The 25,909-nt window shown below is 34.9% G+C and overlaps 1 protein-coding gene across 1 annotated transcript in view; it reads right to left on the reverse strand.

Moving 5' to 3' along the window:
* Positions 1 to 25,909, reverse strand: part of ANO3 (anoctamin 3) — a 414,788-nt gene that overhangs the window by 152,396 nt on the left and 236,483 nt on the right. Inside the window, 1 exon segment of the mRNA XM_060159496.1 lies at positions 16,501 to 16,619. Coding sequence (XP_060015479.1) covers positions 16,501 to 16,619 — 119 coding nt within the window.

Raw genomic sequence — 25,909 nt, forward strand, 5'->3', positions numbered from 1 at the left:
TTAAAACCTTCTGAGGGCTTCCCTGGTGGCGCAGTGGTTGAGAGTCCGCCTGCTGATGCAGGGGACACGGGTTCGTGCCCTGGTCCGAGAAGATCCCACATGCCGCGGAGCGGCTAGGCCCGTGAGCCATGGCCGCTGAGCCTGAGCTTCCGGAGCCTGTGCTCCGCAATGGGAGAGGCCGCAACAGTGAGAGGCCCGCGTACCGCAAAAAAAAACCCCAAAAAAACAAAAAAAAACAACCTTCTGAGAGGTTGCCTCCCTGATCACCCCAAGTAACCCCTCTTCCACTACCTAATGACCCACTCAATGACAACTTGTAAATAGTTATTTACTTGTTGGTTTACTATTTATTTTCTGACTCTACCACTAGATGACTACAAGCTTTGCAAGGGTAAGAATTCTGCCTGTTTTATTCATCAAGGAATATCCAGACTTAGTACAGGGTCTGGCATATGATAGGCTCTCAAAATGCAGAGTACAGTGGAGATATTAAGGGAAGATTTAAGGCAGTGGTTCTCAAATGCGGTACTAGTACCAGCAGCATCAACATCACCTGAGAACTTGCTAGAAACACAAATTCTCCGGTCTCAACTGGAATTATTGTTATCAGAAACTCTGGGGTTAGAGCTCTGTCATCTGTTTTTTAATAAGCCCTACAGGTGATTTTGATGTTCCCAGTCTGACAACCACTGTTGTAAGGTATCTGTTTAGAAAAAGAAACATACATATTTTGTTTAAAACTTCCCACAGCTAAAATTTCTTGGGATGTGAAATTTGAACCTTAAATATCACCAAATGTCATCTCTCATTTATTGAGAAAAAAATGCCCACAGATAATTTTAAAAACTATTGTAACCTGACAATTAGTGAAGTTTTGCTTATAGATTTGCTTTTAAGATAATAAAATACACATATTCTTATGAATATCAAGTAAAATTACGCAGCATATACTCTTCCCTGAAAAGAGTCCTCAAATGTAAAGCTACTTTCCTATTGATGGCTGAGTATTAATTCCGTTAAAATCAGGTATAATTATGGAAAAGTACATTTCCTACTTCTCTCAAGATGGTTCAAACAATGAATTGTTCTGAATGATGTATCAAACACTTGGTCTTCGAGGTGAATTTTTCCACTAGTGACTTCAGTTATTTTATTTAAGGGGAATCAGTTTTTCACATTTGGAGTGTCCTATGGAATGCAGCCGGTTCATTGAGCAACACAGTATCAATGGAATTGCAAAGAAGATCGAAAATTAATCATTGAAGTTGAGACTTCAGATTGGATCCAAAACACCTGACCTGCATAACTGGATAATTGTGACTCTCAATACCATAGAATAAGGCATATACCCATAGAAAGAATACAAATTATGAAGCAGGTATAAATATTCTTTTCAGAAGTTAAAAAGGAACCAAAGGGAAGAGAGAAACAAAATACTGATTGTAATTCTATAATGTAACAGGCATTGAACTAAGTGCTGTTTTTTTAGACTATCTTGTATTATTCTCTCTCTACCCATTTTTATTTGCTTAAAATCAAAGTTTTTCTGTTTTTTCTAATGAAAACCAAAAGCCAAGCCTTTCTAAGTAGAATAGTCTATGATGGAGCAGACTGTGGTTTTCTATTGGGTTCTCAATGAAATAAATACTTTTTTAATATGTGAGCTTTAAATATAATCTTAGTGAAAGTAATTTACCGAGGATACATTTGAGTATACTTTCCTGCTCACTGATTTTTATATTTTAAATACTATATGATGAATCTTTTAAGTACTTATTTTTCTCAAAGAAAAGAACACTTATTTCCATATCAGTGATTATCTATTTTAGGTGATCTAACCTTGAATGTAGATTTAGAAGTTGAACCTCTGTTCTCCAAAGGGAAGCAGTTGACATTTTTAAAACAAATGAAAATAAAGCCTTATCACCTTTAAAAGCATAAGAAAATAAAGACGGCAGGTTGAAAAACATTTTGTTCCCTAGTTTAAATCACAATAAATTTCATAGTTGTGTCACTTATTTATTTTAACATTTAATGTTATAAGATATGTTTCTTTAAATTCAGATATTTTCTCAGATATTCTACTTTGACTGAAATTATTTACTAAAGCATCTTGTATAATAATTTCTTAAGAACATCTTAAAAAGACATACTTTTAGAAGTGATCATATTTCATGTATTTCTGAATCAAGAACAAATTTTAGAGTAGAACTGGTAAATACCTATTTCATTGAAACCAAAAATCAAATGACTTAAAAATAGTCAAAACTTCAGAGAGGCAGCATCTGTTATGTGAGATAAACACTGATGCTTAAAATATAACAATTTAGATCATATATTTCTTATTTTTAAAAATACATTTCTAGTATTTTGAAAAAACAGATACACTCATCTCCAATTCTGAAATCAATATCTATTATTCTTAGTTGGCTTCTTACATATTTTTAAGAAAACAGAAAAGTAAAAGAGAATTCCTAGATTGATATATTTATTTAAACATACCACAGTCAGAGCTCTGGGTTCAGCTGCATTTGGAATCCTTCATTGCTGACAACAGAGTTTCAAATGACAATCTTCTTTGACACACTCTTCAGCATGACAACAGAAAGTTCTCTCTTCCACCACCTGCTTTTCCCATTAGCTAGTGTTACATACTGAATGCTGCACAAAGCATTTGACTGGAGGGTTTTTAGACAACTCTTTAAATGCCTGAGTCTGAATAATGATTAAAAGAAAAAAAAGATAACTCATCTCTTTATAAGAACTTCTGTATTGTTTTTTATTACTTTATTTTAAGTGGGGTGTTTATGGGGTCGGGTAAGGGGCTGCCTTCATGTGCCCTTGTTTAATAGTGTCTATGTATGATTCACCTAAGTGGCATTTAGTCATATAATGTCAGTGACATTTTGATGATTTTACTGTCAATTTTTAATAATCTATTGCATATTCTTAGGTTATTTGAATTAGTTGGGCAGTTTAACATAAAAGGTGGGAGGTATGTTTCAGTCTGAATAATAGTGGTCTGACAAACAAAAAGTTTTTTATTGGTGAACCAGGTAATGTTTTTTTATAGAATGGGTTTACTAGGATTGCCTATATATTTTTTCAGCTTTTCATGTAAATTGCCTCATTTTCTTTTTCACTAGAGAAAGTTTCAATAGTAACATCTGTAATTTCTGAAAACTCCTACAACTGTTAAACTTGATATTGCATCATATTGGTTCTGGGCTGCATATAATGAAAGCAATAGAAGTAACTGCTATCTAAAAAGAAACAAACTAATAAAATTGAAAAATTTTGCCCCTTTGTGGTTAACATTCACATGATGCAATGCAACAGAGGGTTACATTTATTTTTGTCAGGAAAACCTCCACAGGATAGTTTGTAATTGGGACTGACAAGACATTGAACTAAGAATCAGCCACTTGGGCTTCCCTGGTGGCGCAGTGGTTGAGAGTCTGCCTGCCGATGCAGGGGACGCGGGTTCGTGCCCCGGTCCGGGGAGATCCCACATGCCGCGGAGCGGCTGGGCCCGTGAGCCATGGCCGCTGAGCCTGCGCGTCCGGAGCCTGTGCTCCGCAACGGGAGAGGCCACAGCAGTGAGAGGCCCACGTACCGCAAAAGGAAAAAAAAAAAAAAAAAGAATCAGCCACTTAATAGATATGGCCTTGAATTAATCAGCATGCTAAAAACTGACTTTCCAGTTAGGCCAACATAACAGAACATTTTAACTTCACACAAGAGTTTGGAACCTTTAAACAACAAATGGTAGATTACTGTCATCCCTGTGTCTAAACTACCTGTGGCATCAAGGGATTAATAAAATCATACAGGTCTCCATGACTGGGACCCTTATCTGGAATCTTGATTTTCATCTTGCAGAGAAGTCAACAGCCACAAAACAACTTTTTAAAAATCCACAAGCTTCAGAAGTTATTTAATAAACCCAACAGTGCTTTATTTTTGTTGATATTTCCCTTTGAAAATAGTGATAGTTGCTCAGAATAGTCACATTTTGATGGACTCATTTGGTGGCATTAAGAAGTCTGTAGGCCAATGTGAATGGAGGCAAAGGACATGAGGAAGTGAAGGGCTATAAGCAGCAGGGAAGGGATGAGTATCTCACAATTGATTAGGATTTGAGCACAGGAACCTCAATTTTATACTTTCTTCTTAAACATAAAACATTGAGGAAAGCACGATACTCATGGTCCCTAGTGAACATGAGAATTCCTGAGGGATGCAAACATGTTTTCTTACTACCTGATGTGCTTGTCTCATGGCCTCTACAGGCCCTTTTGTGCACCTCCAATGTACTCGGCACAGCGCAGTGCTTAACAGTGTGGTGGTCTCTATATACTTCCTGCCTTACCTAGCTGTATGAGAACAGGGATACTTAGCCATTCCAAGGCTCCATTTCCTCACCTATGAAAAGGGGATAAAAATATACCCTACTTTTTAGAGATGTGATTATAAATGAATACAGGTCATCAATAAAATCCCTGAAGGGTCCTTAATAAATGTTAGCAGTTGTAATTATTTAATATTATCATTATTATTAATGTTCTGACTCCCAATCCAGTGTTCCTTCTGCTACATACACAAACTGGAGAGAGCGTTGAGGTAGGAGATTAATGAAGTAGATTTGACTTCTACTATGTTCAAATGACATTAGTTTTGATCTGATTCTATTGGCTGCCTTCATTTCTCAGCAGGTAGAGAACTGATTTGATGTGAGCCTATCACTGACTGAATGTATAAATATGAAGTAGAACAATTATCTGCACCATTTAACTGGTGTGCCCACGCATTAACTTACTGAATTTACTTTCACATCCCATAAACATAAGTAAAATTTCTGCAGACAAGTTATTGCAGCTCTCATTTTAGAGCTAGAGTCCTCCAGGGAAGCTTAGGTCTCCCAAGATGCGCTAAATACTCACGGGGAAAACCAGCAAGCTGGAGATTCAGGAAGCCTCTTCTGTGTCTAATTACCAAGACATTAGTTCCAGGAGACCGAAAACATCTTATGGCATCTTGTTTGTTTTCTGGTATTGGTTATGAAATAAGCCTTCCTATATAGGTACATTTTTTCCTATATAGTCTTTGAGGGAACAAAGACATGGATCCCGACAAATCCATCCCTCACCTGAATCTACTCTCATAATTAACGTCTCCATGTCTTGATTTCCTAGCCTCCTGCTCTAGACATAGTTGTAGGGGCTTTTGTGGAGGAGGGGAGTAGAGTTCTTTTTTTTCCTGATTTACAAGGGTAGTTCCTACACTGTGTAGCAGATGCAGTTGAAAATATTTAGTCTACTGATTATTGTGGAATATCAAGGAGTATACACATTCTCCCTCGTGGCTACTTTTGCTAGAAATATTATTTGTAACCAACTCCCTGTAAATTTTTACTTTTTTGATACACGAGTAAATTACAACAGCTCAGTCCACTCCTGGATGCTGTGGGTTAGCCACACAATAATAAAATACAGAACTGCCTACTTCAGAGCAACATTTCAGGGGTTTTGAAAGATATGATTTAATATATGTGAGTGTATTTCTTACAGTTAACTATTGAGTAGGAGTCAGAAAAGCATAGGAGTCAAAGAGACATGCTACAATCCAGCTCTGCTCCTGCCTAGCTCAGAGACTGGGCAAGAAACTTACCTCTTTAAACCTTATTTTCTTCATTAGTAAAATGAGACTACCACTACTTACTTTCATTGAGTTATTATGAGAATTAAATTAGATAATGCATATGTATATATAAAGCTTCCGGTGTGTAAGTGATGAATACTTACTAGGGGAAAACCTAAAATGCTATTTAATGAAGGTTAACAGACTGAAAAGGTGAAATCCTGAATTGTTCTTGTTTCACTAGTATAGCAAAGTGGAAAAGCAGTTTTGGAAAATAGAACCATCTTATTTCAAATCCTGGATCAGCCATTTACCTGCTGTGTGAGATTTTAAAATGGGAATGATAATGTAATATTTACTTATGGCTTAAATTTAAGAATACATGAAGTAAACTTGAAGTCATGTGAATTTGATCAATTGGTGTAATTTTTTGTATACAATTCTAATAATTTTATCCATGAAAAAGAGCTAGATTATTTTTATACAGTTGGTATCAAACAGCACATATTGTTTTTTTTTAAAACCACCTTCCTATTATATAATCATACACTGCAATCATTTCCCATCATCCTTAAATAATTTGGGGACTTATTTTTCAACATAGTATCACCTTGTTTAAAGGCATTCATGCTTTTAATTTCATCTTGATCCTTTAAGTGCTTTATCTTCCCTCCCCCACAAGTCTGTCACTCACAGTGTGAGAAATATCTTTACACAAAATTATTTGGGCTAACATCTAGTTACATTTCCTGAATAGATTTCTAGAAGTGGGTCAAAAGGAAAGATTATTTTAAGGTTTTTAATCCTTATTGTTAAATTACTTTCCAGAAAATTTGGATCAATATACATACCTACCAGCAAGAAATAAAAGCAACAGTTTATAGTGTCAATTCTGAGTTTTATATTTAAAAAAAATTATAATTTGGTTTAAAAAAAGTTGCTTACATTTGTATTTCTGCAATTACTAGTACTGCTAATCATTTTACATGTTAAAATTATATTGTTTTTTAATGATATTTTTTACTCTTGCATTCATTAATTATATTATTATGATGTCTTTGTAGAATAAGAACATTAACCACCCTTTGGTATATTCTTTTTTTAAAGTAATTAATTAATTAATTTATTTATTTATTTTTGGCTGTGTTGGGTCTTTGGTGCTGCACACAGGCTTTCTCAAGTTGTGGAGAGTGGGGGCTACTCTTCATTGTGGTGCGCAGGCTTCTCATTGCGGTGGCTTCTCTTGTTGCAGAGCATGGGCTTTAGGCGTGAGCGCTTCAGTAGTTGTGGCTCATGGGCTCTAGAGTGCTGGCTCAGTAGTTGTGGCGCACAGGCTTAGTTGTCCCGCGGCATGCGGTATCTTCCCAGACCAGGGTTTGAACCCGTGTCCTCTGCCTTGGCAGGCGGATTCTTAACCACTGTGCCACCAGGGAAGCCCTCCTTTGGTATATTCTAGTATGTCAGCTCATCATCACATCTTAAGTTTATCTCTTACTTCTTAATTTTATTGTAATTTTGATACTGGTTAGTATCTAAATAGCTCTATCAAGATTTCCATGATTAATTTTATTGTTGGTGTAGACAAGTCATTTAGAAATGACATTCTTCTAGCTTGTGATTAGAAAAAAATGCTAATTTTATTTTTACATATTAATTTTGAATTGATTAACTATCTTCAGTTCATTTTGGTGTAAGATGTGAGGTAGGCATCTGAAAACATTTTAACTCCTACCAAATTATTGATCAGTTATTGTAAGAACATTTGCACATTATTATTATTATTTATTTATTTTTTTGCAGTACGCGGGCCTCTCACTGTTGTGGCCTCTCCCTTTGCGGAGCACAGGCTCCGGACGCACAGGCTCAGCAGCCATGGCTCACGGGCCCAGCCGCTCCGCGGCATGTGGTATATTCCCGGACCGGGGCACGAACCCGTGTCCCCTGCATCGGCAGGTGGACTCCCAACCACTGCGCCACCAGGGAGGCCCTGCACATTATTTTTAAGATCAGTATTTCTTTACAATTTGAAATGCTACTTTTATCATAATACACACATACACACACATTTGGGTTTAAGCAATCCATAGATAATGTGGAGTGATTCTGGAAAATCTTATGCTAAATCTTTGGGAAAACACACACTAGCAATTAGCTAGTGTAGAACATTTTCTAGGGAGGGCTTCTGATGGTCACGGTAGGCAATTAAATGGTACCAGGGAGGGAGTTGCCTCCTATGGCTACAGGGAAGATATGCCTTCCTCAGTATCAAAGATTTTGTAGACAAGACCAGGTATCCTTTTGGCTGCTTAAAAAGGAGTCTTCTTACTACTAGGCAAGAAGATAAATTTAAAACACTAGCTAAAAAGATTAAGCAACCAAGATGATTTGCTGGATGTCCCATGTTTATATAAAAATTAAATATTTAGGGTACCATTTCCCACAGTGAAATTATCAAATATAAATATGAAAGTATTATTTCAGGTCCTAAGTTAGGGAGATATTAACGTTTTCTTTAGAAACTATCTCAGTAAATGCAAATAAATAGTATTTAATTTCATGTATAATTTTGTCAATTGAAGCAGCCATATAGGGCCAAGTTTAGTCATTTACCTTGTAGTTTAAGTTAACCTTATCTTACATTTGCTGGGGAAAAGTATGCAAGTTCAGAATATCAGTACATGTATGTGATTTGGAGGCAAAGAACCACTGAGCCAAATTAAACAGTTGCCAATGCCCATGTGAAAGGAGCATTGTAGAAGACTACAGAGGCCATCTCCCTGCACCTTTGCCATCACATGATCTGTGTATCCATTCTTAAGAGAAAATTATTCCTGTTACCAGTTTAGTTAAAGACGAACACCATCTACCAATTCCAGTTGACACAGTCAAATTGAATAGCCTTGTGATTTAAATTTAATGAGCTGCTAAAATATCCATATCAAGATTTTCCTGGTCTATGACCTCTTTCCTGACTTGATACCCAATGTCGAGAAGTCACTGTAATTTGGAGTATAGATTTATATTCCCAGACATTATTAGCAACATCTGTAGTTATTTTGGGCATCTTGAGGGACAGTAGCAGGAGCAAACTCTTCATTAATGTCTAGTACACAAGCCATGGATTTTGCTTCACAGCTTTGCTCCTTTTAACCTAGATTAATTATAGACATTCCCTGTCCACATCTAGAAGCCTCAACTGGTATGTAGGACATGACTCCTTGATGGAGAGAGGGATTTTGTTTCTCAGTACCATCCAGTTGGTTATAGGACCTTATCTTCAAGTGTTATTCACAGTGCTATCTATACTAATGAGACAGAGAAAGGCAATATATATCCAAACTATCTTAAAAACAATCCCTCTGACTTGCTTGCAGTCAGCTCAGGAGCTCCAGTCTATGAATTCATAGAATTGTTCCTTTTCTCACATTACATTATACATTTGCTTCCTCAGTTTTCTTGTCCACACATGTGTTACAGAATCTTTTTGTCAAAATGCTAGAAAGGAAATAAACTTGCCTTTAAAAAAGTTAGTTCTTCACCAATTTTAATGGGTGTTTGGGACACTGCTAATGATACACATATGGTTCAACTGAAGGTAATCTTGGAATTCTGCACTTATTTAAAGGTATAAAAAACTACTTTTGTAAATAGAGTTTAAAAAAAGATAATTTCAGAAAATTTTAGATGCCTAGATTTTATGCAATTTAGGTTATGACATTTAAAATATACTCAGGATCTATAGAGTTAAATGGATAATATGAGTATCTGTGGAAAACTCAGGGACAATTTTGCAAATCTTCCCATTCTTGTGATGAAGAATTCACTATATATTAACAATCATTGGTATCAGCAAATATGATATTCTCTAACATTTATGGCTGTCTCCATTATCTATTGCTGAGAAATAAACCATCCCCAAATAATTTGTATTTAGCTCATGATTCTGTGAATAGGTTGGGTCCAGTTGTGCAGTTCTTCTGGTCTCAGCTAGACCTTCTTATGGGTCTGAGTTTCCTGGTCTTTGCCACTGGATTTTCTCACATCTCTGTCTCAGTTGGGGCAACTGGACTCACTAGGCTCTGGTCCACATGGCCTTATCTTCCTGCAGGATAGCTCTGACTTATTCAAATGGTAGAGGAAGAGGCCCAAGAGGAATAATGGGAATGCAAGGTCTTTCGAGTTCAAGGTTCAGCACTGGCACATTGTCACTTCTGCAGCCATCTATCGGTCAAAGCAAGGCCCAAGGCCAGTCTAACAGAGTCACACTCTTGGATGGGAGGACCTGCGAAGTCTCATTGAAAACAAAGTAGATATAGGGAAGAGAGAAGGGCTGTGGCCAATTTTTCTATCTACAGCAATGCCCATGAGATACTTAAATATGGCTTTTACCATAAAGCTTGAGGCTAAATAAATCTAGACTTACCCCATATTTAGTATCATCTCTAATTTCTAGAGCCTCTTAGCTTTTTCCATGTACACGTATGCGCACCTCCTGAATTGTATTACATGGAAATCAAGACCTGTCCATGTTTGCCATCTTTCTCTGTTCTCTGTCCTATAGTGTCAAACTTTACTCACAGTGGGTTCCAAATAAATGAAAAATGTCCTATTAATTTATCAATATCACTTCATCATATTAGATATCAGCATCACAGATGAGTTTAATCTCTAAAATATTAAACAATTTTAGTATAAATGATATGTGCTAAAAGTTAATGATTTGAAGCAAAATATTCTAAAGACAATTCATTGATCTGAGTTCAATTTTAGAGCAAACTGTAGTGTCTTGTAAATATTTGGCTTATAAAATTATCATAAGCAGTGGATATATGATCAAAATAAAATTCACCACACTGATTCGAGATCATCAAGGAAATTTTGCACAATGACTGATAAATGAAATTCTCAAGCAGATGTAAAGTCTATCTACACAATGCCCAGTACTCTAGTCAGATGCATTTCTATATTTGTTTGTTTATACTGTTGATAAATTCAACAGAGTTTCTTCATAATTTCAATGTACGATATTACTTTGATAGATATGGAGTTATCTCCTAAAACCTAGTTTATAGCTGATGACAAATCTTATTAGAAAGCTGTATTTGTTTTCTGTAATGCAATACTTGCATTACTTACAATGTAGTTTACATTAGGAGTTATTTTCCTCTGTGAGTCTTTGATCCCTTCCTGTTGACTCTTTATAAAATTGCTTTGTCATCTCTAAAAGGTCATCTCTAACATGTAACCAAATAACTATTGTGAAGAAATAAAATATCAGTTACACTGTATAATATGCATGGGACAGGTTGCAACCAGTACAATTATCCCAAGCAAATAATGTGAGGCACAGATCATCAGCTATACAATTAGATACATACAGATTAATACATGCTAATTTAAACCATATGAAAGTTGCCTTTTTTTAGGTCACAAGTGAATGAATACTGTCAATTTCATAAGACAAACCTTAAAATACACACACATATAAATGTGTATACACATATATGCATATCATTTAATGATGGGATGGAGTAAGAGAAAGGTCAGCAAAGTTATAAATTGAAGGTTATCCAGATACTAGGTCAAACAATAGATATATAGGTCATTGCTTTTTTGAGGTTCTCTCTGATAAATGTACACAAAGACTATATCTAAGAAGATTATTTTGCCCTTCATTTATAGATAAGCTTTGCAAGCAAGTAGCCTAGTTAAATGGATTTTAAATACCTTTTTTTTTTTTTGGAATAGAAATATTTGTGCAAATTGGATTTGTGCCGCACCCTAACTTATGAAATGGATAAAAGTGGACATATTTACATAGACACTAAAAGAGTGAATCCAAAAACATCTAGGTGATGCATTACATTTTCGAATTTGAATAGAAGTGCAGTAAGACTAACAGGACATTAGGCCAGGATTTCTTGGATTGAACAGCTGTGGCATGTTACCATCATCGCACATTATTCTCTTATTTTTCTGTCAAAAACAAAACACGCATGCAGGTTTAACTATTTCTTCTTAACTTTACTATTCTAAAGTTCAAGTCTAGTCAAAGCAAGATTTGGGAGATGGCTACTGTTGAGCAGAAATGAAGTGGCGGGTATCATTGGTGGTATGTGCTAAATTTTAGAGAAGCTGATAACACAAATTTTACTTAATCTTAGTTCATTTTCTATTATGTGAAACATATCGTGTTTGTCTTCCCATTCACTGGTGCAATAAGTACCTTAAGGAACAACACCTGCTTTTTCTCAACTCTTCTTATAATTTGTCTCAGGCTCAGGTCTCTTGAAACAATGCTTTACAGATAGGAGAGACTCTCCTATGCCAATCAGAGAGACATAGGGAGGCAGATGAAGTAAACAGAGAGAGAGAAACTCCTGATCTGTGAAGATAACCTAAGTATTATCAGCATAAAATTGTAAACCCCCTTTAACAAAACCAAACCAAAGAGGAATGAATAAATCTCACACAAACATTTATTTCTGTATCTACTTACTACAGTTCAGAATCATTATAAGAGTAATGTTTAAATTGTGCCATATTTCTTCACTGACACATTGATGGTGACTAATGAAGGGATTTGAAAAATTAATCCAGGTCAAACTAAATCAAACATCACAGAAAAAGATATTTTCAGGGAAGTGATTATTGGCTATTGTCCATGCAGTGATAACCAAAAGCTAAGTCATTCCTTGGGTTAAATTGCATTTAATATCCAAATTTCTTTTACAAAGTCATTCCCACTTTAATCAATAAGAAGCAATTTTTAAAAAGTGAGCTTGGACTGAGTCAGAATTTCTATTGAAAAGTATCAAAAGGGGATGGTATTCGGTGCTGGATGACCATATTCAGATGCTTTGAAGAATCTGCAAAAGAATTTTAGGAATGGTGGGATTGCTGGAGCCAGGGATTTTTAAAACGAAACCCCAACCCAATGACTCATTTGCTGATGAACTATAGTTTCAATGAGGTGTTCTCAACCTCTAAGTTGTTATAAAAACCTTCCATATAGTTCAATATCTGTAAACCAATCAATGTGATACACCACATTAACAAACTGAAAAATAAAAATCATATGATCAGCTCCATAGATTCAGCAAAAGCTTTCAACAAAATTCAACATCCATTTACGATAAAAACTCCTACCAGGGACTTCCTGGTGGTACAGTGGTTAAGAAGCCGCCTGTCAATGCAGGGAACATGGGTTCGAGCCCTGGTCTAGGAAGATTCCACATGCCGCAGAGCAACTAAGCCCATGCACCACAAGTACTGAGCCTGTGTTCTAGAGTCCAGGAGCCACAACTACTGAGCCCGCATGTCACAACTACTGAAGCCCACACGCCTAGAGCCTGTGCTCCGCAACAAGAGAAGCCACCGCAATGAGAAGCCTGCACACCACAACGAAGAGTAGCCCCCACTTGCTGCAACTAGAGAATGCCCGCACACAGCAATGAAGACCCAATGCAGCCAAAAATAAATAAATAAATAAATCTACTAAAAGAATAAGAATAAAAAATAAAACCTCCCACCAAAATGGGTATAGAGGGAACATATTTCAATATATATGACAAACCTACAGCTAACATCATACTCAAAAATGAAAAGCCAAAAGCATTGATTCTAAGATCAGGGACGAGACAAGGCTGCTCATTCTCACCACTTTTATTCAACGTAGTATTGGAAGTCCTAGCCGCAGCAATCAGAAAATAAAAATAGATAAACGGAATCCAAATTGGAAAGGAAGAAGTAAAACTACCAATATTTGCAGGTGATATGATACTGTACATAGAAAATCCTAAAGATACCACCCAAAAAAACTACTAGAACTCATCAATGAATTCTGAAAAGTTGCAGGATACAAAATTAACATATGGAAATATGTTGCATTTCTATACACTAACAACAAACTACCAGAAAGAGAAATTTAAAAAAAATCACATTTACAACTGCATCAAAAAGAATAAAACACCTAGAAATAAATCTACCTAACAGTGTAAAAGGCTTATACTTGTAAAACTGACACTGATGAAAGTAATTGAAGGCCACACAAACAGATGGAAAGTTATACAATGCTCATGGATTGAAATAATTAATATTGTTAAAATGACCATAGGGCTTCCCTGGTGGCGCAGTGGTTGAGTCCACCTGCTGATGCAGGGGACATGGGTTTGTACCCTGGTCCGGGAGGATCCCACGTGCCGCGGAGCGGCTGGGCCCGTGAGCCATGGCCACTGAGCCTGCGCGTCCGGAGCCTGTGTTCCACAATGGGAGAGGCCACAACAGTGAGAGGCCCGCGTACCACAAAAAAAAAAAAAAAAAAAAAATGACCATACTAATCAAGGCATTCTACGGATTCAATGCAATCCCTATCAAAATACCAATGGCATTTTTCACAGAGCTAGAATAAATAATTCTAAAATCTGTATGGAAACATAAAAGACCCCAAATAGCCAAAAACAATCTTGAGAAAGAAAAGCTGGAGTTATCACGCTATGTGATTTCAAACTATACTACAAAGCTAAAATAATCAAAACAGTATGGTACTGGCACAAAAACAGACACACAGATCAATGGAACAGAATAGACAGCCCAGTAATTAACCCACACTTGTATGGGCAATGATTCTGTGACAAAGGATAAAAGAATATACAATGGGAAAAGACAGTCTCTCCAATAAATGATGTTGGGAAAACTGGACAACTACATGCAAAAAAATTAAACTGGACTGCTTTCTCACACCATGCACAAAAATAAATTAAAATGAATTAAAGACTTAAATGTAAGACCTGAAGCCATGAAACTTCTAGGACAAAATATAGGCAGTATGCTCTTTGACATCAGTCTCAACAATATTTTCTGAATATGTCTCCTTAGGCAAGGGAAACAAAGTAAAAAATAAACAAATGGGACTACATTATATTAAAAAGCTTTTTCACAGTAAAATAAACTATCAACAAAATAAAAAGGCCACCTACTGAATGAGAGAAGACATTTGCAAACAATATTTCCAATAAGTGGTTAATATCCAAAATACACAAAGAACTCATATCAAAAAAACAAAAAAAAATCCTATTAAAAAATGGGCAGAGGATTTGAATAGACATTTTTCCAAAGAAGACTTACAGATGGCCAACAGGTACATGAAAAGATACTCAGCATCAGTAATTATCAGGGAAATGCAGATCAAAATGACAATGAGATATCACCTCACACGTGTCAGAATGGCTGGTAGCAAAAAGACAACAAATAACAAGTGTTGGCAAGAATGTGGGGAAAAGGGGACACTTGTGCACTTTTATTGGAAATGTAAACAGGTGCAGCTACTATGGAAAAACAGTATGGAGACTCCTCAAAAAATTTAAAATCGAACTGCTATATGATACAGCAATACCACTCCTGGGTATTTGCCTGAAGAAAACAAAAACACTAATTAGAAAAGATATATGCACCCGTATGTTCATTGCACCCTTATTTACAGTTGCCAAGATGTGGAAGCAACCTACGTGCCCATCAATAGATGAATGGATAATGAAGATGTGGTATATATATTATATGGAATACTACTTAACCATAAGAAGAATGAAATCTTGCCATTTGTGACAACATGGATGGACCTAGAGGGTATTATGCTTAGTGAAATAAGTCAGACAGAGAAAGAAAAATACTGTATGATTTCACTTATATGTGGAATCTAAAAAACAAAACAAATGAACAAATATAAAACAGAAACAGAGCTATAGATAGAACAAACAGGTGGTTGCCAGACAGGAAGGGGATGAGGGGAGGAAAGAAATAAGTGAGGGAGATTAAGAGGTACAAACTTCCAGTTGCAAAATAAATGAGTCATGGGTATGAAATATACAGTGTGGGGAATATAGTCAATAAGTATGTAATATCTTTATAAGGTGACATATCATAACTAGACTTATCATGGTGATCATTTTGAAACGTATAAAAATACCAAATCACTGTTGTGTAATAGAAACCAACATCATGTTGTAGGTCAGTCATACTTTAAAAACAAAGAATCTCATAGAAAAAGAGATCAGATTTATAGTTAATAGAGGTGGGGAGTGGGTGAGGGGGAATTGGATGAAGGCAGTTACAAGGTAAAAACTTCCAGTTATAAGATAATTAAGTACTAGGGATGTAAGGATAAAACATGATAACTGTGATGAACACTGCTGAATGCCGTATATGAAAGCTGTTAAGAGAGTAAATTCTAAGAGTTCTTATTACAAGAAAAAAATATATATATATTTCTCTTTGTTTGATTTTGCATCTATATGAGACAATGGATGTTCACTGAACTTATTCTGGTAATCATTTCATGATGTATGTAAGTAAAAAAATTATACTGTACACCTTAAACTTATAAAGTGCTGTGTCAATTATATCTCGATAAAACTGAAAGAAAAACAAAAAATTTTGTCAAGTAGACCACATGATTCTAATTCTACAGATGATGAAAACAAGGCTAAATGAGCTTAATTAACCTGCCAAGTTACCACAACTATAAGTACTGGAACTGTAATTCAAATCTTGGTCCACTTGTTACTAAAATCCATGTTCTCATTAAAACATGGTGCCTTTCAAAAAACAAGAAACATGAAGGAATAAGCCTCTAAAGAAAATATTACTGAATAATTTCACGTTTCAGAATGTATAATTCTGTTTGATAGTATAAATGAATACGATGTCTACACATAACTTTTCAATTTTAAGTCATTAAGGTATATATTAACCTGTGTGGCCTCTTATTCTCTCCAGCACAATATCGATTAAAATTGAAAAGAACTGAATGGATTTAGAAGTTAGAGTCTTCAAATGACTTACTGATTGTTTAGTTTGCATTACCTTAGGCAATCTGGGCTTGGGTTCAGAATTATTTTGGGGGACAAAGTCTTTAATGAGGCGAGATCGGTCATAATTAGCATGTTCTGATTCATCCGTGTAATCCTTATCTTTTCCTAGGGCTAGAAAAGAGAAAGAGAAAATTACATCCATTTTTATCCTTCTTCCTTTTCTCTCTCTTTAAATATACTAAGCTCTGTTTTTTCATGTTTTCCCAAGGTAACCAGGTATAATTTTCATATGACCCATGCATCTAATAAATAAGCAAAAAATGGTAGTAACATGGAATCTTGCCTGTTATTGGATTAATGTCAACACTCCAGTAACTTGCAAAAAATTTAAATGCATCTCTGTTATTTAATGTACTTAAACTTTTTGAAAACAAAATTAGAGTCATGCAAACGCCATTGGACACATCATTTCTTTTGAACTTGAAGATCGAGATATTTGCAAGAATTCAATAGAATAGAATTCAAATTCAATAGAAATTTGTTTTTAAAGCAAATTTTAAGCATTTATTTGCTTAATTAAAAAAAACTATTGATTTTGGTCATTTATTTTTTAAAAAGTTGCAGTTTTATAAATGTGAATTTGAAGAGAGTAAGAAGTCTGAGAAATCATAGAAGAAAAGCTAACAAACTTTACAAGAAGGATTTAAAAAATATTAGGAGATTGAAATGAAACCACAACATCAAAAAAGGAGGAAGAATATTGAAATATGGCAATTACCACTGCAATAATCAGAAAGAGTAAACCACAAACATAAATCACGTGTAAGAACTTATATGAATAAGGAGCAAGCTATAATCAATGTAAAAGAGTATAAAATAGGAAATATCCATGGTGGTTGGGATTTGTGTTCCAGGTGATACAAGTATCTCTTCAAATTCAAAAAGATTCTTAAATATTTAGTCTTTTCAAATAAATTAAAATGTTTTGGAATTATTTTATTCAATGTGTTGATACTTATCAACAACGAATTTTGACACAGACAACTATATATGGTGTTTTCAAGAGTTCAGTTGTGTGACTTAGCATTGTAACAAAATAAAATAATTTTGTTTACACTACATGCATTAGTTTCTTTTATTAGTAATGCTTAAAATCTGCTATAACATATGGAATGTGATGCACAGCTAGCAGTATCAGGTTATTAGCAGTGGTATGAACTAAGAATGAACAGATCACAGTACATCTTAGGATGTAATTAATTACCAATTATGTTAAAATGCTCTAGGCATTTGAGTTATACCTACAGCTATTAATAATAGCTATCACTGATTGATGGTTAACATTTGCTGAGCACATATTAAGAGCCCAAAACTTTACACATATAATTTCCTTTAATTCTTATAACAACTCTATGAAGTGTGTACGATTTTTTACCTACCCTTAATAATAAATAAACTAAGGCATATGGAAATTAAGTAGCATGGCAAAATCACTAAACCAGTAGGGGGTGCATCAAAAACATCCAGATTGACTCTGAAGCTGATGTTTGTGAATATATCAACACTATAATGTTTCCCTAGATTTAGGTAAATTACATTTCATCTATTTAACAATTATTTATTAAACACCTATGATATGCCAGATATTCTTTTAGGACATATAGCAGGAAACAGAACCCTGCCTTCATGGAAGATTCAAGTAAGAGAAGAAAAAACAATAAGCAACAACAAAAAATACATAAAATATTAGGTATGCTTTGTGGTCAGTGCATTGGAGAAAAATACAGTAAGGAGGAAAGATGCAGTTGTACGAGGTGGAGAGAACAGATGTTATTTTAGTACAGAGGATTGTAGTAACATTTGAGCAAAGACCCGATGAGGTGAGGCAGTAAGTCACACAGGTAAAGTGGAGGAAGAATGGTCTAGATGGAGAAAGTAAAAAGTGTAAACAGCAATAGGTAAACGGCATATGCTATTGAGGAGAGTGCACTGGCCTGTGGGTCACAAGACCATCATTTCTCATCCTAAATCTGCCATGTCCTAACCAAGTAATTTCCTTTCCCTGAGAATCTATTTCTTCATCTGTAAACCAGAGATTTTTGAAGAAGTTCTCAGAGTCCTCAAACTCTAAAAGTTATTTGATTACTAATTTAATGTTTATAAAAGATAAAATTCCATTTATGTTAATTAATGCATTTCATTTCCCATGGAACACAGTAAATAAAATTTATAGAAGTTTTTCACTCATTTAAATCTTATTCCACTCACAATTTAATTTTTATGCAGAGGTTTTAAAATGTCATTTAGTTTGACTTTCTTTCTTTTCTTTGTCTTTAATTCTTATGACACAGACATTCCTGGAATAAGAACATACATACATCATCATCTTGCTGGAGGAAAGCTCAGTTTTAAAAGACGTGCCAAATGCCACAAATTTCACAAAAACTTTTCAAATCTTCTTCTGTTCCTTCTTGCCCCAAGGCCCCAACTAGAACTGCTCATTTTTCTCTTCCAAACTGCATCATATTTTCCCCCTTTTTCTCCCTCTTTTCTTTTCTTTTCCCTCTCTTCCTCCCTTGTCCTCTCTCTTCGTCTTTTCCTTCCTTGCATTTTTTCTTTGAATGGCTCCTTTTATTTTTCTGAATTTAGAAAAAATTCTCCTAGGGCCATGTTCTCTTAATTATTTGTTTTTTTAATTTACTACAGAGTCCAGTACAGCTTGATCATTAGTAGATGAGTTAATTAAAAGAAGAAGGAAAAAATGTACTTATTTTGGAAAATCTTGATCCTAAATGATATAATTTTAAATTCCCTTTTATTGTTAGGAATGTAGATATGTTTATCTTTCTTATTGTCATTTTCCTTGACATTACACAAAAGGATTCTTCTGTTATATACCAATAGCTTTCTTTTTTTTTTTTACTACTATGAAGATTGCAAACTCCTGTCCTCATAATGTAAATGGTACCACTGTCTTTCACAATGTTCATACAATGTTCCTCAGCTTAGAAACTAGAAATCTCTATCCTTAGTGACTTAGTATGTATTATTCCTGAATATAGAAAGTTCTTAAAGTTGTTTGTGTTCTTTTTTAAAATACTTGATTTTTTTCTCACACTAACTTTATACACAGTATTACTTACAGCTAATGTTTTTTAACATGGATAGCTAATAATTACTTAATGTATCAGGTATCCTTCATTCATTAAATTAATATATTGAGTTCTGCCGTGCAGTGTACCAGGGACTATTCCAGGTTGAGGATACAGTAGGAACCACAATGAACAAAAATCTTTACCTTCATGAAGTCGACAGTGATGAAATTAAGGAAAGAACAAATATACCACTTACATAGTAGAAGGTCATGTCGTCAATAAAGAAATATAAAGGGCAGGGAGATAAAGAGTATGGGAAGGGCAGAAATTTGCAATTTTAAATAAAATTCTTTAAGAATGGCTTCCCTGAGGTAAAATTGGAGCAAAAATGCCAATTGGTAATATCATCACAGGCAAAAGGTACAACAAATGCAAAGGCCCTGAGGTGGGAGCATGCTTTACTTGTCTGTTCACAGACAAAGAGATCAGTGTGGCAGTGAGGAGTGAGCAAGGGTGAGGGTGGCAGAATATCCTGTAGAGTGGTAATGGAGGAAGTGGGAGCACATCAGGATTGGGGCCATTAGAAAGATTTTGATTTTCATCCTGAGTTAAACAGAGTGCCACTGGATGAATTTGAGCAGAGGATGACATCATCTCTCTTAGATTTTAACAAAATTACTCTGACTGCTGAGACGAAGATAGGTTGAAGGGGCCAATGGCAAAGGCAAAGAGACTAGTCAGGAGCTATTGCAACAATCAGGGAGAGAGGATGTGGTTTGCATCAGGGTAGTAGCAAGACTGAGAAATGATCAGATTGAGAATATATTTTTAAGGGAAAACTAACAGAATTCTATTGGTCATGGTGTATGAAAGAGAGACTTCAACAATAATCCTAATGTTTTTGGCTTGAGCAATGGGAAGGGTGCCATTTTTCACATAATATTTTACTAAATCCTTTAAAGGTATTGTTACCAGCCTCCATTAGCATGAGGAAATTTAGGCAGTTACCTAGGATATCACATTTAGTGTATGGCAGAATTAGAGTCCAGGAAATCTGGCTCTAAACCTTACATCCCCAGCTACTATGTAACATTGCTACTTGTAGTATTGGACAGATGATGGTTTTGGAAACTTTGAGGCAACAAAATATTTACAAATGAAAAAAAAAGTGGGTTATTAAAAAATGCAGTATACTTGTTGAATGAAAAATGGGTGAAATTTCTAGATTATAGACATAGCTCTCTAGCTTCCTGAAGCTGACAATGATGTATACATAAATATTAATATCCCAATAGATAATGATAAAGACTATCAACAGACAAGTAATAAAAAGTGAGACAAATTTAGTAAAAACATTTATTTTTATGTGGTTTAATACTCTCTGTGACCAATAATTTAAATAAAAATGGTACTCTTTTATGCTAGTACATAAATATTCTTTTGCATCTTTTGTTTTTAATTAAAATACCCATTGCTGCAAAGATGCTAGGGAAACTGGTATCATCATTTATTTTCTATACCAACGTAAGTTAGTAAAACCTTTGGAACAAAATGTGTCAATATGTTTTAACAGAATGACTGGAGAGTAATCCTAAAGTTATAATCTAAAAGAAAGAAAACCTATGTTCACAAGCATGTTCACCAAGCCTATGGATACTACAGAGACTACTACAGAGACCACTGCCATCTTAATAAACAGCAACTCAATTCTTCCAGTTACATAGGCCAAAATCCTGACTCCTCATTTTCTCTTATCCCCATGTCTGATCCTTAAGTAAATTCTGTTGACTTAGCACAAAGCATCATTTTTCTGCTTTGCTTTACTCTTTAGCATATATCACTACCTAACATGCTGTACGTTTTCACTTACTTATCTTCATTTATTATCTGCTTCATTCAGCAAGGTATTTGGATGCTGGGTTTTCACTTTGTTCACTTTTGTTGTCTTTTTGTTTACTGCTTCATCCCTAACATCTAGAACAACTAAGGGCACTTAGTTGCCATTCAATATATATTTGTTGAATAACTAAATGGATTTAAATGCTCAGTAAATCTTACCTGAACTATCTTCAAATTATATCTAGAAATGGATCATTTGTCAATACTTGATAACAGTTTCTTAATCCAAGCCATCACTATCTCGAGTAGAAGTCTATAAGAGTCTTCCTAACTGATCTGTTCCTATCTTTTGCCCCTATTACATGGCAGCCAGAGTAGCCCTTTTAAAACCTAACTTAAATCACATTAACCTTTACTCAAAACCTTCCAATAATTTTGTAGCTCTAAGTAAAAGTCATAGTCCATAATATGACACACCGTGTATGCATCATCTGTCTCCTTACTACCACATCTCATCCCTGTCCTACAACCCTACCCTCACTTCCTCCAATCCAGCTGCACTGGGTTCCTTGATGTTAAGTATACTCTCACCACAGGGCCTTTGAACTTGCTCGTCTCTCTGTCAAGAATGCTCAATCCCTTTTCCAGTCAGAGTTCTGCTCATGTCACATCAGAGAATCTCTCCTTGACCACTGTTTCTAAAATAGAAACTTCTATAGTTCTCTGTCTTCTCATAAGGCTTTATTACTTTTATCAGCACCTGATATAAAATAATACACACATATGCAAAACATATGTGCTACATATGTACATATATATCATTGTTATAACATAGCTATATAACATATGTATATGTTTATGCTATATATACACATGTATATATACACGTGCATATGTATGTATATGTATATATACAAATGAACATATACATGTTCTACATGCATATATTTGTGCTTGTACCTATATGAGAGACAAAGAAAAAAATAGAGAGAGAGCGCTGATAGACAGTTATCTATCTCTTCTCACTGTAAGTGCCATTGGTGAGGTGACTGTTTTGTTCACTGCTACATACCCATTATTTAGCTCATTGTTTAGCGTTTTGTAAGCACTTAGTGTCTGTTGAATAAACTGATGAATAGATGGTACACTCATATGTGGGACTATTTTCCATCTGTTAAATTGCTAATTTTACAGACTGACAACATATAGAAATGCTTAATGTATACTATTAAGTTAAAAAGCTACTTTTCTTCTATTTTGATATATTTTTTTTCAAATATGCTTCCCCTTCCGAGTGCAACTTTGTAAAACTATGTAAACTTAAGGACAAAGAGTGAAAACTACAGTATGAAAAGAATGTGAAACATTCTCTTATTTTGGCAGAGGAATAGTAGTTTTCCCCTCCCCCTAGACCTTTTTCTATTATTCTTGCCAGAATTTTATGTGTATTATAAATAGTAGAAGTTTAAAAAATTGCAGTTGGTATTAAGATCTGAGAGTGACAGTGAAGAGGACCACACTGCATTTTGATTAATAGAGCTAATCCTTCTTCCATTAGAAGGATTATCTGAAATATAAACAAAACCTACCAGTGTGTTTTGGTTCTGATCAAGGACACAGACCTTATTTGTATGAAATTTGCCCTATGTGATAAAAAGAAATTAAATTTCAAACAAACTGCATAATTTCAACAATAACACTAAATTACAATACCAAATATATATCATATTTCATTATCCTAAGATGCTTTTCCCCCACATTTTAGCATTTCTGAAATCAGGATGGGGTCAACATTCCATGTATTATTTAACATAGGAGCAATCCATTTTTCCTAAAAATGCTTATTAATTTGATGATGCTTTTCACAACTGATAGTGTCTTTAAAATCCAGGAAGTTTGATAATTAAGAAAAACAGACTTTCAAAAAACAAAAAACATCTAACAACTTTCTGGTACAGTAGAAAACAGATAATTTTGATTATGAAAAATGGAACTATTGTTACTCTCCTGTAGGAAGACATACACCCTTTAAAAAATAAATTGTATTTCATCAAAATTAAAAATGTGTACTTTAAAGAATATCATCAAGAAAGAGAGACAACCTACAGAATATGAGAAAAAGTTTGCAAATCATATATCTGATAAGGGACTTGTATATGTATATATAACTCTTACAACTCAATAATAGACAAACAACCCAGTTTAAAAATGGGCAAAAGATCTGGATAGACATTTCTCTGAAAAACATATACAAGTGGTAAAAAAACAAAACAAATAAACAAAAATAACCAAACACACGAAAAGATGCTCAACATTACTAGCTCTCAGGGAAATGCAAATCAAACCCACAATGAGACCACTTCAAACTCACTAGGATGGGTATAATCAAAAAGAAAGACCATAACAAGTGTTGGTGAGAATGTTGAGAAATTGAACCTTCATACACTGTTGGTGGGAAAGAAAAATGGTGCAGCTGCTGTGGAGAACAGTCTGGCAGTTCTTCAAAACTTTTAACATAGAGTTACCATATGATATAGGTATAACACTCAAGAGAAATGAAAACATAATTTCACAAAAAAATTGTACACAAATGCTTGTAGAAGCATTATTCATAATAGCCAAGAAGTGGAAACTAAAATCAAAATGTCCATCATCTGATGAACAAATAAATAAAATACATTTTATCCATACCATGGAATATTATTCAGCAATAGAAAGGACTGAAGTACTGATTAATGCAAAAACATGGATGAACCCTGGAAACATTATACCAGGTGAAAAAAGCCAGTCACAGAGGTTCAAATATTGTATGATTCCATTTTTTTATGAACTTTTCAGAATAATCTATAGAGACAGAAAGTAAATTGTTATTACCTACAGCTTGGGGCATTGGACTTGCAATAACAGTTGACTACTAATAGGTGGGGGATTTCTTTTTGAGGTGACAGGAATGATCTAAATTGACTGTAGTGATGGGTGCATACCTTTGAGAATATGCTAAAAACCACTGAATTTTCACCCACTACTTTGAGTGGGTGAATTGTATGGTTAAGGTGAATTGTATGTCAATAAAACCATTATATTAAACAAACAAACAAAAAAACAACCAAGAAACCAAGATTCTCAAAGCTTAAGAAAATCATTTAGTATCTTGAAACAAGGAGCCTAATGTAATGGAAAGAGAAATAATATTGGTTCCATGAAACCCAAGTTAAAATTCTGGTTATGCCAATTATTCGCTGAGTGACAGTGGGTCAGTTTCTTAATATGAAAATTTGGGATAATAAATCTTCTCGTTCCAAGGATTAAATGGAATAATCTATGTGACTTGTACACATAAGGTATTGAAGAAATATATATTCCCTTCCTTTGGTCTTTCTTTAAATTCATAATTCTAATGTTTAGAATCCACGAAACAAATTATGTAATTTGGAGCAACCAAAAAGGCTTATCTTCCCTTTTAAGCCTAAGTGGGTAGGAAACAAGGTACTTACCTTGAGTATGCCAATGAACAATTTAAAATTTAATCTAAATATCTCTTTTACAATCACCAATAGCATTATTTATAATAAAAACTTTTGTTGAGTCAAGTGGGAATCCATAAAGTCTTCTAAATTTTGTTTGCAAACCAGCACCAGCTCAAAACTGGAGGTGATCAATACAGCAGGCTACTAAGATTGCAACATAAACTTTAGAGTCATCTCTGGGAGTATAATTTTAATAGCCAAATTATTCCAGCTCAACCATTCTTCTTTATTATAATGCTATTTCATTTCATTATGCTGTTACATTGTATTATAACTGCTTAAGGCTCTGGAAGTGGATGATGTAACTCTTGAACAATTTTAAATATGTGTGGGTGATCTTATTAGTTGGTCCCCACTTATTTGCCACTATGTAACTTTCCCATTCATTACTAATGATAACGTGTTTTAGGACTGCCAAAGTAGTTGAGGTTGAAGATTAAAATAAAATTAAGTCCAAGATGGCAGCATAAGAAGAACCAGGACTCACCTCTTCCTGGGTACACATCAAATCTACAGTTACGTACGTGTCATTTTCTTCTGAGAAAGACCTGAAAACTAGATGAACTGCTCCTCCAAGACACAAGATAAAAGACATCAAGACAGGTAGGAGAGAACATATTTGACAGTCTTGCCAAAATTTCACTCCCAGTGCAGTGACAAACAACAGGGAGGGATCTCCCCAGCTCAGCACTTTTCTCAGAGGAACAAGGGATTTGTGCCCTGCACGAGGCACCCCAGCCCTTCGTATCTGCACCAGAAAGAAAAGCCCCCAAAATACCTAGCTAGGAAACAAACAGGAATACATTCAAGGGGCCCAAAGGGCCACAGGGAACTGAGATTCACCTTTTAAAGGGCTTGCATGTGGTCTCATTCACCCCAGGATCCCTCACAACAGCAGCAGTTTAAAAAGTGCCTAGACTGTATGTGAAGGAGATTCACTTGCTAATCTTAAAGCATCTGCTGGAAGGGCAGGAGATAGTTGAAATCTCTCCCCAGAGGT

Source organism: Lagenorhynchus albirostris, chromosome 9 (assembly GCF_949774975.1).
Source record: "Lagenorhynchus albirostris chromosome 9, mLagAlb1.1, whole genome shotgun sequence".
NCBI classification, from domain to species: Eukaryota; Metazoa; Chordata; class Mammalia; order Artiodactyla; family Delphinidae; genus Lagenorhynchus; species Lagenorhynchus albirostris.